At 40.8% G+C, this 12,639-nt stretch overlaps 1 protein-coding gene across 1 annotated transcript in view; it reads right to left on the reverse strand.

Annotated features, from left to right (window-relative positions):
* LOC136856986 (uncharacterized) overlaps window positions 1–12,639 on the reverse strand; it is a 423,798-nt gene that overhangs the window by 38,220 nt on the left and 372,939 nt on the right. Inside the window, exon 3 of the mRNA XM_067135313.2 lies at window positions 6,371–7,149. Coding sequence (XP_066991414.2) covers window positions 6,371–7,149 — 779 coding nt within the window. The remainder of the gene's footprint in view (window positions 1–6,370; window positions 7,150–12,639) is intronic.

The following is a 12,639-nucleotide window of genomic DNA, read 5'->3' on the forward strand; positions in this document are numbered from 1 at the left end:
AACCTATAGGTGACGTTTTCGCGAGTTCTGTGTCATTCTTCGTGAATATAACAGTGAGGAACATTTTCCCTCGTTTGTCGTTGCTGTACCTACGCTCAGTGAGGCAGTGAAACTGTTTACGCCATTTCATTTATTTACTTCGGCGACGGTAAAATGCCTTCTAATTTTTTCTCAATCAGTTCAAGTTAGGATTTTTAAGTTCAAATACAAAAAAGTTAGTCTCAGTCTGTGAAAAGCATGTCTGTACTATTACGAAGCGTCAAGGGGGTGAAACTGTAAGTACATTGTTTAAAACCTGCTGTAGCTATGATGGTGCCGTCACTGCCTTGAATACCAGTTTGGGAATATGTGTGAGTATCTGCTTGAAAATATTCTTATTCAAGTGAGTTATAATTTCATAAGCTCTTTAATATCTTCATATTTATTTATTTATTTATTTATTTCTTCTTGCGTTCCGGCCTTGTAAGGACCACGTTACAATTTCAATTCTTCCTCCTTAGTTGCTCTTTCCTTTTCTTCCAGTATTCTTTCATTGTTTCACTGTGCTTCTTTTTCCTGTCTTCAGTACACTTTGTGCCTGTTTTCTTTTCCGCCCTCCCTTGGAATCCTTCCATTGGTAAGACTTTCTTCCTAAAACTCTTCCTTTCCAATAATTCTTCTTCTCGTACGTTGTTCCTTTCCAGGTCTTTCTTGACTTCTTGAATCCAGGTGGTAGTTGATTTCTTTTCCCAAAGATACTTGTTCGTTTAGTTAGTCTATTGTCATCCATTCTGTAAATGTGTCCAAGAAATAGCAATCTCCTTTTTCTTATTGTTTCTGATATGTTTTCTATGTTCTGGTAAATTTCATTGTTACTTCTTAATTTCCAAAACTCTGCAATTCTTAAAGGACCTAATATTTTCCTTACAATTCTTCTTCCTAATATTTCTAATTTATCAAGCTTGTAGTTCAGTGCTAGACATTCGCTGGAATACAGGCATTCTGGTTTCACTACTGTGTTGTAGTGCTTTATTTTAAGTTTTGTTATTTATTTATTTATTTATTTATTTATTTATTTATTTATTTATTTATTTATTCGATCTGTTTTCCTGTTAAGTTTCCACTTAGTTACGAAGCGAGTTTATAAAGTAGAAAAAGTAGTAACTTTCCCTTTAGAGAGAGTGGTGCGGCTGAGACTGCCTTTTCTTTTTTTCACCTGGGGTAAAAACTGTTCACTTCACGTCACTGGGTGGTCGTATACAATTTCTAATCACTGGATTGCCTGCTAAAAGTCTGGATTAAATTTCAAACCTCTCCGCAGTGCTCATATGGAGAGAGGACATATGACGCTGTTGATGGTCATTCGTCCATCGGATGGAGACGTAAAGACTTGAGCACACTCCTTGGTTACTATTCGACAGCAGTAAGCTATGTGCCGGCACCGGATTTCACCATCTCCCTTCCTACTATCATATAACGTCATTCATTTCACCTCAGTAATTCCTCTGATGAGGTTGACGTCAGGAAGGACATCCGGTCGTAAAAACTCGCTGCGAAAATTCATCTCGCTTCATACCCAACCCAGTAGAAAAAAGGAACACGGTTTCGTAATACATTCAATTTAATTTGAGTGATATTTGAAAGTTTTAATGTTATATTATTTTGATGTATTTTAGTGCAAAAGTGCACATGTTTTTCAGATATTTTAGGTCATAGAAATCCAAGACCTTGATGTTGTTAGAACCTTCTCAAAACATTCATTTTATCACTATATGTTGTTAACCACTCGAGCGATGTAGTGGTCCTCTAAGGATCTTTCCTCGCAGTATGCTGCCACGTGCATAAGCTATCACTTGCCCCCTAAGTCAAGTGCTTCAAATAACGTTGACCAATATGTTTGGGACCCCGACGAGCGGCTCGCCCACTGACTCCAAATTATAGCCACGTGCTGTATTTAAATAAAGAAATGCGCTTGTAGAGTTAGCTAACTCTAAGTTGCTGCAGAACGACCAGAGGGTACGGCCGAAGACATTAAAAACACAATTGTATTTCCTTCCTCGTTCTTGCTCTGATAAATTCTCATCAGCTGTCACTAACCCCTCAAATGAACAGACTCGACATTACAAGGAGAAGCTATGTATGCTGAGATTCAAATTGTTTCCTAAACAACCGACGATTTTCATCCAGAAGAGAAAATCACCTTGCGAAAATACAACTGGTCTTAGGAATAAACAAAAACCACTACGTTTGCGAAAGGGTGAAATTCACTTTTAGCGTGCCGATATATTAATTTCTTCTTCACTTCATTTGGGTTCGCACTTCATGTGGATTTTGTCCAGTTTTACGGTAGGATACCGTTCCTGATAACCTTATGTACAGTAGTGTACACATTCTTCGGCGTTCCTCTGATGCTCCAGAGTGTAGTGTGGTGTATGCAGATTAAGGTTTGTATTAGGATAAGCAAAAATACCCATTCCTCGAGCTAGATGAATTAGCCATTCAAAGTTAAAACCAGCACGGCCGGGAATCGAAGCCGGAGTCCTTTGAATCGAAGGCTGACCATTCAACCAAGGAAATAAAAATAATAATGCCTCAGCTACTGTGTGCAGGCATTTATATTTCACGCCGTCTAGGTTTTGCGTGCGTGTTAGTTCCGGTTTTATTCACCAGCTGGCAGAGGAACAAAAAATCACCACTGATCTGCATGTAGCCTAGATGGTTGATACCCTATCAATTGTTTGTATCTTCTTCTTTTTCTTCTTCTTCATCCATTTATCCTCCAGGTTTCGTTTTTCCCTCGGACTCAGCGAGGGATCCCAGCTCTACCGCCTCAAGGGCAGTGTCCTGGCGCGTGAGACTTTGCTTTCGGGGGATAAAACTGGGCAGGAGCACCAGTACCTTGCCCACACAGAATCACCTACTATGCTGAACAGGGAACTTGTGGTGAGTTTATGAACATCGGAAGGGATATACTGGGAAGCGGACGTGGCCTTAAATTAGGTACCATCCCTGCATTTGCATGGAGGAGAAGTGGGAAACCATGGAAAACCGCTTCGAGGATGGCTAAGGTGGAAATTGAACCCCCCCCCCCCACCTCTACTCAGTTGACTTCCAGAGGCTGACTGGGGTCCGTTCCAACTCTCGAGCTCCTTTTCAAATTTCGTGGCGCTACTGGGAGTGGTGATTATTGTTTTAAGAGGAAGTACAACTAGGCAACCATCCTCTATATGATCCTTATCAGAGAGAAAAACGGGAAGGGTCAGACACTTCGAAAAATGAAGGTATCGGCCAAAGAAAGACTAGGGCCACGAAGGGCGTGAAAATGAGAGACTCCCTAGGCCTCACAACCTAATACCGTCGAGGTCGGAAAAGAACAAGAGATGATCAAGGGAGGCCGGACAGGATAGATCAAAGTGAGGACCCTGGTACAAGTAAATGGAAGCAATGCCAGGACTCAGTTAAGGGCTCCGTGGTCAACAAATCAGCTCCCAAGTTAAGAGCCCCTGGGGCCCCTTTTTGTCGCATCTTTCGACAGGCAGGGAATACCGTGGGTGGCAGCTAATCAAACTATCCACTACACCACAGAGGCGGGCCATTTCTCAGCAGAGATCAAGTGATGTTCTAAACATCTTAACCGTTAACAAGCATTAGACAGTCTTTATTGTTATTTATTGTTCTACAAACACGATTTTCAGCAATTTTCTTTCTTGAGATCTACTCTGATAATGTTCATACATCAATACTCCTTCCTCCCCCGTATATAGCCAGGAACGGGACGGCGCAGGACATACGCGGTGTCGCTGTAATCCCAATAGAACTGCTCCGCTCGTAGGGTTTCAGAATCCGCGGGGCTTCACGTACAGTCACTGAACTGTGGAACATCAAAACAGAAAACGAACCTGATCTTCGCGAAAGTTGTCCACTTTTACGAGTGTTGTTAAGGAGTAATTTTCATTTCATTTTTAAGAATTGAATGGAAACGGCACCGTTAATAGGCAAGTACTTGATAAGTTTTCTCTTCTCACCGTGAAAATGTCGGGACAGAAGATTGAAAATGGATACATTGAATGGAATTTGAGTTGGTTCAGTACGCGCTTGTTTGTCTAACAAAGATTTCTACGTATTTCGAGCGAAATGGTATTTTATAGAAACTCCATTTCTCAGCTATCTACAGCCAACATTAGGATTTAGTCCAACGTAAGTGTACGAACTATTCACATGCCATGGTTTTCCATGGTGCACGGGGCTTGACATTTCTCTCTTCCTCTTGATCTTCTTTGTCAAAACTAGTAACTTATTTATTCGGGCATTTTTAGAAAAGCGAGACTGAGGGAGCCTTCCATAGTTCTTTTACTTTCTTCACATGTAAGGTAGCGAAGTTAGCTTAGTTCAAGGTTACAGAATATAATCCCTGTACAGTTGAACGGAGTTCAAGAGTACTTCAGTGCGAGACACCTGTGTCTGTAGTTTTACAAGCACGTTAAAAAACTCCTTGTCCGAAAAAAATAGACTCAGTTTTTGGGCGTATGACACTTCAAACCGAAAAATGAATATTTCTGATAATTTGTAGCCTGAAGATTTCGTGGCTCAGGCGGCAGCGCACCGGATTCTCACCGCTGGATTCCCTGGTTCAAATTCCAATCACTCCATGTGACGTTTTGCTGGTCAAAGCGGAGGTGGGGCAGGTTTTTCTCCGGGTACCCTGGTTTTCCCTGTCATCTTTGATTCCAGCAACAATCTCCAATATCATTTCATATGTCAGTCATTAATCATTGCCCCTGAGGAGAGCGACAGCCTTCGGCAGGCGTACGACATGGAGTGTCGAATGGACTTTATTCCGCCCTACAAAATTCCGACTACCTATGTCCAGTTTGAACCTGCTACCTTGGGATCCGGAGGCCGACACTCTACCATTGATCCATACAGGGAGCTCTCCCTTTGTTGAAATATAATCAGCGATTTCTTCAGCAAAGAACATGACGTCTCGTAGGCTGAACGCCTAAGGTATGAAGTCATATGCATGGAATCTTTTACTTATTAATCAGGGCGAGGAATTTGATGACCTAAACATGTTTAAAAATTATCTATAAAATGAGGGCAAAAATCTAGTAAAATGATCCGAAAACTTCAAAAAATTACATACATTTTAATTACATGTTACAATCAATTTACTAATGGGACTGGTATAGCCTATGTTTATGTTAAAGACATTATAATAAACCTTTGGTCTTTTGCCATGTCAGGAAAAAGTTTTGCAGAGAACTCTGCTTCGAGTCTTCAGAAGAAAATCTTGAGTGTTCACAAGGAAGACTTCTCCAGTTGGAAGTGTCTCCCCTGGAATGTGGACATTTCCAAGAAGTAAGTGGTGAAAAATAGTTTATTTAGTCCCCAGGTTGACAAAGCGTTGTGGAGTTTCTCAAGTCTCCGTATTCATCCTCACTTGAAGATTTTTTTTTTTTTTTTTTTGCTACTGGCTTTACGTCGCACCGACACAGATAGGTCTTATGGCGACGATGGGGCAGGAAAGGGCTAGGAGTGGGGAGGAAGCGGCCGTGGCCTTAATTACGGTACAGCCCCAGCATTTGCCTGGTGTGGAAATGGGAAACCACGGAAAACCATCTTCAGGGCTGCCGACAGTGGGGTTCGAACCCACTATCTCCCGAATACTGGATACTGGCTGCACTTAAGCGACTGCAGCTATCGAGCTCGGTACTTAAAGTTGTGATAATATCCAATAGCACACGCGTAAGTGCTTCGAAATCCTCAAACATGTAAGAAAATTACTCAAAAAGCATAAAATAGCCTAATATATTCAATAAAATGGATAATGACGTATAATTTTAGAAAATGACCTAAAACACAAAATGGCAAAACATGACCTAATAAATCAGCATATGTAGAATGGGGGAACTATGACCAGGATTACTGCCTCCTACCAGAGCCCTAAGGGCTCAGAATATCCACCTATACCATAATAATAATAATAATAATAATAATAATAATAATAATAATAATAATAATGCCAGACTCGTTGGCTGAATGGTCGGGGTACTGCCGTTCGGTTCAGACTGTCCCGGATTCGATTCCCGGCGGGCTCAGGGATTTGAATCGCTTCTGATTAATTCTCCTGGCTCGGGGATTGGGTGTTTTTGTCTAGTATCTAAATTAAGAAAAGAGAAATTAGCTGTGCCGCACCGCTTGTGATTACCGAGATGGTAACACAAAATCTATTATGACTTCTTAAGAGAAATTGTGACTGTGATCTGTGAGGTTCACAGTAATCCATACTAGTGGCAAAACTTCTCAAGTGACATAGGGTCTACTATAAAAATACTCGTTTCTGAATTGCATTACTACGTGAATTCAACTTGAATTATATTAAATTATTTACCTCTGTGAAGAGCCTTTCTTGGTGTCCCTCTCGGAGTCGATGGCAGCCATGTCTTCTTGCAGCCTCCAGATGACCTCTTCGGAGTCCGCGGCAAGTTGTTTGAGCCTCGCCAGTCTTCGTTCTCCTCGCTGGAGCCTCCGTTGGCTGAGGTACGCGTTGCTCATGTGAGGCGGTGGCAAGCCCTTGGCTTCTGGGGGTGGCTTGTTTTCACTGCTGTCCTGTTTACCGCACTGTTCGAAGTACCTGCAGATTTCGCGCACTGTCACATTTCCACACGTACTCAAGTCATGTAGCGACCTCGCACGCTTCGGGTGCCCTCTCCTAGAGTCTCCGGTACCATCCCCTAGACACAGGTTGTCAGTACTGTGAGCTAACCGTCGTCCCTGGCGACACAGAGCTTCAAACAGTAACCGTTTCTCCCGCACGGACACGAACTTCTCTCCCTGTTGACAGCGAACGAGCAGTGCAGCAAGTTCTTGGTCTGGATCGTCATGATCGGTGTCGCTTTCTGACATCATCTTCCGAGCCACGGCCCTTGCTGCTCCGACGCGATGCCGCCCCCCAAGATCGGGACGTCGCAGAGCGCTGTCTTCGCTGACTCCACGTTTTACTGCTCCTGTAATCTGTTCCGACCGTCGTCGCGACGGCGAAGAAACGGGAGACAGCGTCGCAGTTATTCCAAGGATGTCGAGGAAGCGAACCGCCTCTAACGGCGTCTGCTTCATGAGTTCCACCGCCAGCGTCTTCACCCATCGCTCGTACTCACCGTCACTGGCGGCCTGCAACAGGTAACATCGACTGTGAGACATCAACCAACATTCACCGCATTTAACCTCCACTAGCGTTAAGGAAGAACACATTTTAAATGAATTACATCTGTAGTGATAAAATTATTGATTCATAAAACTACAGATGTTCACTGCATAGTTACATTCGAAATATACTTAATTTCCAGTACCTGTAGTGTATACGGAATAATTAGATACACCACAAAAATACGGCACAGACACATACAGGACATCCCATACTAAATTTACGTAACATAAACCTGCAAATACGATTTTCTTGATATCAGACAAAATTTACCAAATCTCTATATACAAAAGGCTAACTCCGACTGGCTGTAATCAACGTCCAGCCAAAACTACGCGACATAAAGAAATGAAATTTTGGATATACATATATATTACAGTGTAGGTACTCACTGAGGGAGGATTTTTAGATATTCCGTCGCTAAAGGGGTGAAAACGGGGGGTGAACTGTTTGAATGAGTACATCTATGTCTCAAAACTTGACAATTTACAAAGGTAAACATTGGTATTTGGAATCTACTTTAAAAATAAAGAAACACGTACTTTTTGTTTTCGGAAAATTCCCTTAAGGGGAGTGAAAAATGGTGAAAAGGGGATTCAATACCTTTTGCGAAGATACTTATATCTCAAAAACTGAAGATGTTACAAACGTGAAAATTGGTATTTGGAATCTTAATTAAAAATAAAGAAACATGTAATTTTTTGTTTTCGGAAAATCCACTTAAGTAGGGCTTGAAAAGAAGTGAAATAGGGGTTGAAGTATTTATATTATGATACTTATCAATATAAAGGAAAATGTTACAGCCGTGTGTCTGTACATTGACTATTTTGGCGAAATTATTGTTCACTTGTCCGTTTCAGGTGTAACAATGACCGTTTGCACTTATTTTAGCTTGGTTTCCTGAAACTCCTCATTTTACCCACTCTCCCTAAACTCACGATGGCGGCACAATCTGCCAGGCGAGTTAGAAAATTAAATTTTTTCAAAATTACAGGTTTTAGCCTATAACCGACGGAAAAATTCTAAGATGTTTAAATTTTTCACGTTTTACCCGCGGAAAATATCGAAATAAGGTCTCAATTTTAATGACGGTGCAGACCTTCGTTTAGATATATTTCGTGGCTAAACGTTAGGTCATATCACAAAACTAATTGTACAATCTCCGTTCAATTTGGAGTGATCTACAGCTTTAGTATACGTACGTATGTACGTACATTTTGATGTTTTTACACTATAATTCATATTTTGACACTTACATGAAAGACGGAATCATAAAATTCGGCACGAACATTGGCCCTCCTGGTATCCGTATGTGAGCCAAATTCTATGTTTTCAGCTGTTACATATGTATCCGAAAAGTAATGCAGTGTGTGGAAACCTTGCCCAAATTTCTACTTATCTTACGATTCTAAGTTTATAACTCAATTTAACTCATACATACAGAATATACGGGGAAATTTTTTAGGATCAAACATTCAGTTGTTATGGTGCAATCCGTGTGTCGATAACGTACCGTTTTGCAGCTGTTGTTTTGGAAATGAGGGTCTGCAATGTTGTATTCATGCAAATACTTTCGTATATCGATCTGTATATATTCATTGAAGTCAATTTGTAGCAATCTACAAGGGGTGTGTCTGCCATTATAATTAATTAATAACAAATCGATAGTGACTGTCAGCACTACGGCGTCTGTTATTGTAATCTATACTCCTCACATCGACTTTGACTGTCAGTAGGAATGGGGTCCTCCAACTCCTGTGTAACTGGCATTGGTAAGGAGGACCTACCATTGTAATGAATAATTCCCTTCTCGATATGACTGCAGAAGGCAAAGGAACGTGGGATTTTCTTCAAAATTCCCCTACCCGATTGTGTTTTTTTGTTTTGCTATTTGCTTTACGTCGCACCGGCACAGATAGGTCTTATTGCGACGATGAGATAGGAAAGGCCTAGGAAGTGGAAGGAAGCGGCCGTGGCCTTAATTAAGGTACAGCCCCGGCATTTGCCTGATGTGAAAATGGGAAACCACGGAAAACCATCTTCAGGGCTGCCGACAGTGGGGCTCGAACCCACTATCTCCCGAACTGGCTGCACTTAAGCGACTGCAGCTATCGAGCTCGGTGCTCTATTCCTTGCCTTTGTGTAGTTATCCGTTGTGAGACTTTATTAACAAACCCATAAAAATATTTTCTTGCCTGATTGGATTTTGGTGCAAATCAGGCGATTATCGTCACAATTAAGTGATTTTTATTTGTCATATAAATGCATATTTTTGTCATATTTTGCGCTATTTTCGTAGAAACGTCATATTTCGGCGGTTTGAAGACAGATGTAGCTATGCGAAATCATCTTCATCTTACCGAATGCAAACTAGTATCCACAAAACTGCTTCTCGGTATCACATCTGCAGTTAATACAAGTCGAATACTGTGCCTCTTCTATCAAGATTGTGCAGGAATTGTTTTCCAACAGTTTGTCAGAAAGTCTGGCATATATTAACTTTGGAATTATATCGAGTACAATTACTAGTTTAGAAGCTGCTAGCTTAGAAATTCGTACATGTATTGAAATTGTTCAGTACAACACTCACATGGACTTCAAAAAAATATTATGTGATCTGACAATCTCCGCGAACTTAGTACTTTATAGGTATGCATTCACAAATGTGTGATAAGTGAATCAAGGACAACAGACTGAATAACTGCTAAACATGCATATTCCGAAACGAATATGAAAGTAAGAATAAAGTATTTGGTAAAATATGTATCAAAGGAATTGACGTTTCGATTTATAACTTATTTTAAAACGGCCATATTTTGATTAGTCATTTTTGAGTCATATTCTGTAATTTTCCAATTTTACGTCATATTTCGTCACTTTTTAGGTCATATTTGCTTGCTTATTTGGGCTATTTTTACGTCTTAAACATCCGCGCTCTAGTTATAACAATTCTTTATTGTAACTACAGAAAATTGACAAAAAATTACTATAATTTATAACAGTGATAATATTCTACAGAGCAGGGCCCCGTGGTGTAGGGGCAGCGTGCCTGCCTCTTACCCGGAGGCCCCGGGTTCGATTCCCGGCCAGGTCAGGGATTTTTACCTGGACCTTAGGGCTGGTTTGAGGTCCACTCAGCCTACGTGATTAGAATTGAGGAGCTATCTGACGGTGAGATAGCGGCCCCGGTCTAGAAAGCCAAGAATAACGGCCGAGAGGATTCGTCGTACTGACCACACGACACCTCGTAATCTGCAGGCCTTCGGTCTGAGCAGCGGTCGCTTGGTAGGCCAAGGCCCTTCAAGGGCTGTACTACCATGGGGTTTGTTTTGTTTGTTGTTTTGATAATATTCAATAAAATAATTTATTGAATTTTCTTTTAAAATCTCCAAGAACTAGGCAAATATAATATTCTTGCATAGAGTGATGGAAAGAGGAAAACTACATTTTGACCTACCGCAGTGCTTTACCAATGTCTATTAGCTGAGATAAATGAATTCTAGTTGCGTGAGTTCTGAGACGACACGGGCGGCAGCACGTAGTCATTTGTTTTCCGTGCGTCAATATGAAAAAGTTAAGGTTCAAATTTAAGGTTTGGTAAACCGATATAATACAGTCTGTGGTGAATGCAGAAGTGGGCGCTATCCGAAAAAATGACATTATCCGAGTTTTGGAAAGGCAAAAGTAACTGACCTTTGTGAACACGGGCCTAAAAAGGAATTAACCAAGTCCGCAGAAGCCTTGACTTATGTCATTAAGCGTGCCAATAATAAGTTCGCTCGTAAATCACTTGCAATCTTTCGCTTGCAACTTAATTTCAGATTTCCTGGCTCTGCAAGATTGAGATGAGTCACTCGCTCCCATGACTGCCAGAGGGCATCACTAAAGTAACGGGAGCTTCCGGGAGATGGAGCAATAACTAGTCTCCCTTACGAAACGAGACTAAAACTCAATATTAGAGGCTGCACTTGACATTCTTCTCTAATTTCTATCGAATGCCATTTTAATAACATCAATTATCACTGGGACCTGGATTCCTATGCAATTACATATTCCATTCCTTTACTTCCGAGAGGACCCGTCTTGCTGACCACATGACACCTCGTAATCTGCAGGCCTTCGGGCTGAGCAGCGGTCGTTTGGTAGGCCATGGACCTTCGGGGCTGTTGCGCCATGGGGTATGGCATTCCTTTACTTGTAGACAATTGAAAATGTCAGCGAAATGTGGCTCTGATATGGTTATACATATGTTTCATTTTTCATATTTTTACACATTCTTAGCAAAATTACATATTTTTACATATTATATTAAGAATGTAACATTTTTGTACATATCTAGGTAATTTAAAAGCCGGGCTCAGTGACTCGGACGGTTGAGGCAATGGCCTTCTCACTCCAACTTGGCAGGTTCGATCCTGGCTCAGTTCGGTGTTGTTTGAAGGTGCTCAAATACGACAGCCTCGTGTCGGTAGCTTTACTGGAACGTAAAGGAACCTCTGCGGGACAAAATTCCTGTACCTCGGCGTCTCCAAAAACCGCAAAAGTAGTTAGTGGGACGTAAAGCAATTATTATTATTAGGTAATGTAAAAAAAAAAAAAGTGTCAGCTTGAAACTGTCAAGTTTAAACTGAGTTGGGAGAAGATCAATTTGGCTTCAGAAGAAATGTGGGAACACGTGAAGCAATCCTGACTACGACTGATCTTAGGGGACCGAATTAAGAAAGACAAGCCCACGTACATGGAGTTTGTAGATGTAGAAAAGGCATTCGATAATGTTGACTGGAGATTCTATTTGAGATTATGAAGGTGATCGGGATCAGATACCGAGAAAAGAGAATTATCTACAATCTGTACAAAAATCAGTCTGCAGTGATAAGAATCGAGGACTTTGAAAAAAGAGGCAGCAAACCAGAAAGGAGTGAGACAAGGCTGCAGTTTGTCCCCTCTCCTTTTCAATGTTTACATAGAACAGGTGATAAAGGAAATCAAAGAGAAATTTGGAAAGGGAATCAAAAAGTCCAAGGAGAGGAAATCAAAGCTCTGAGATTTGCCGATGATACTGTTGATGATGTTTGTTGATTAAAGAGGCCTAACAGCTAGCTCATCGGCCCCTAATGGAACAAAACGACATGATAGTTAACATTTCAAAATCTATCCACTGACTAGAATTTTTAAAAAAATGGTGATGAAAACTGATGATATAAAAGCAATCAGCGGATCTACTTCACAATGCATTATTTTCTAATAAATTATGGAAAATACAGGTGACAATGGAATAAGGCATTGCCTGGAAGTACAGATATATATGTATATATAATTCAAGTTAGAAGTTAAAATAACACATTAAAATACGCGAACACGAACTAAAATAGTCAATGGGATAAAAGCGCAGTTAACAGAAATACATTAATACAAAGGACAATGATGATACTGTTGTTTTATCTTATTCTGAAAAA

Source organism: Anabrus simplex, chromosome 1, assembly GCF_040414725.1.
Source record: "Anabrus simplex isolate iqAnaSimp1 chromosome 1, ASM4041472v1, whole genome shotgun sequence".
Lineage (NCBI taxonomy): Eukaryota > Metazoa > Arthropoda > Insecta > Orthoptera > Tettigoniidae > Anabrus > Anabrus simplex.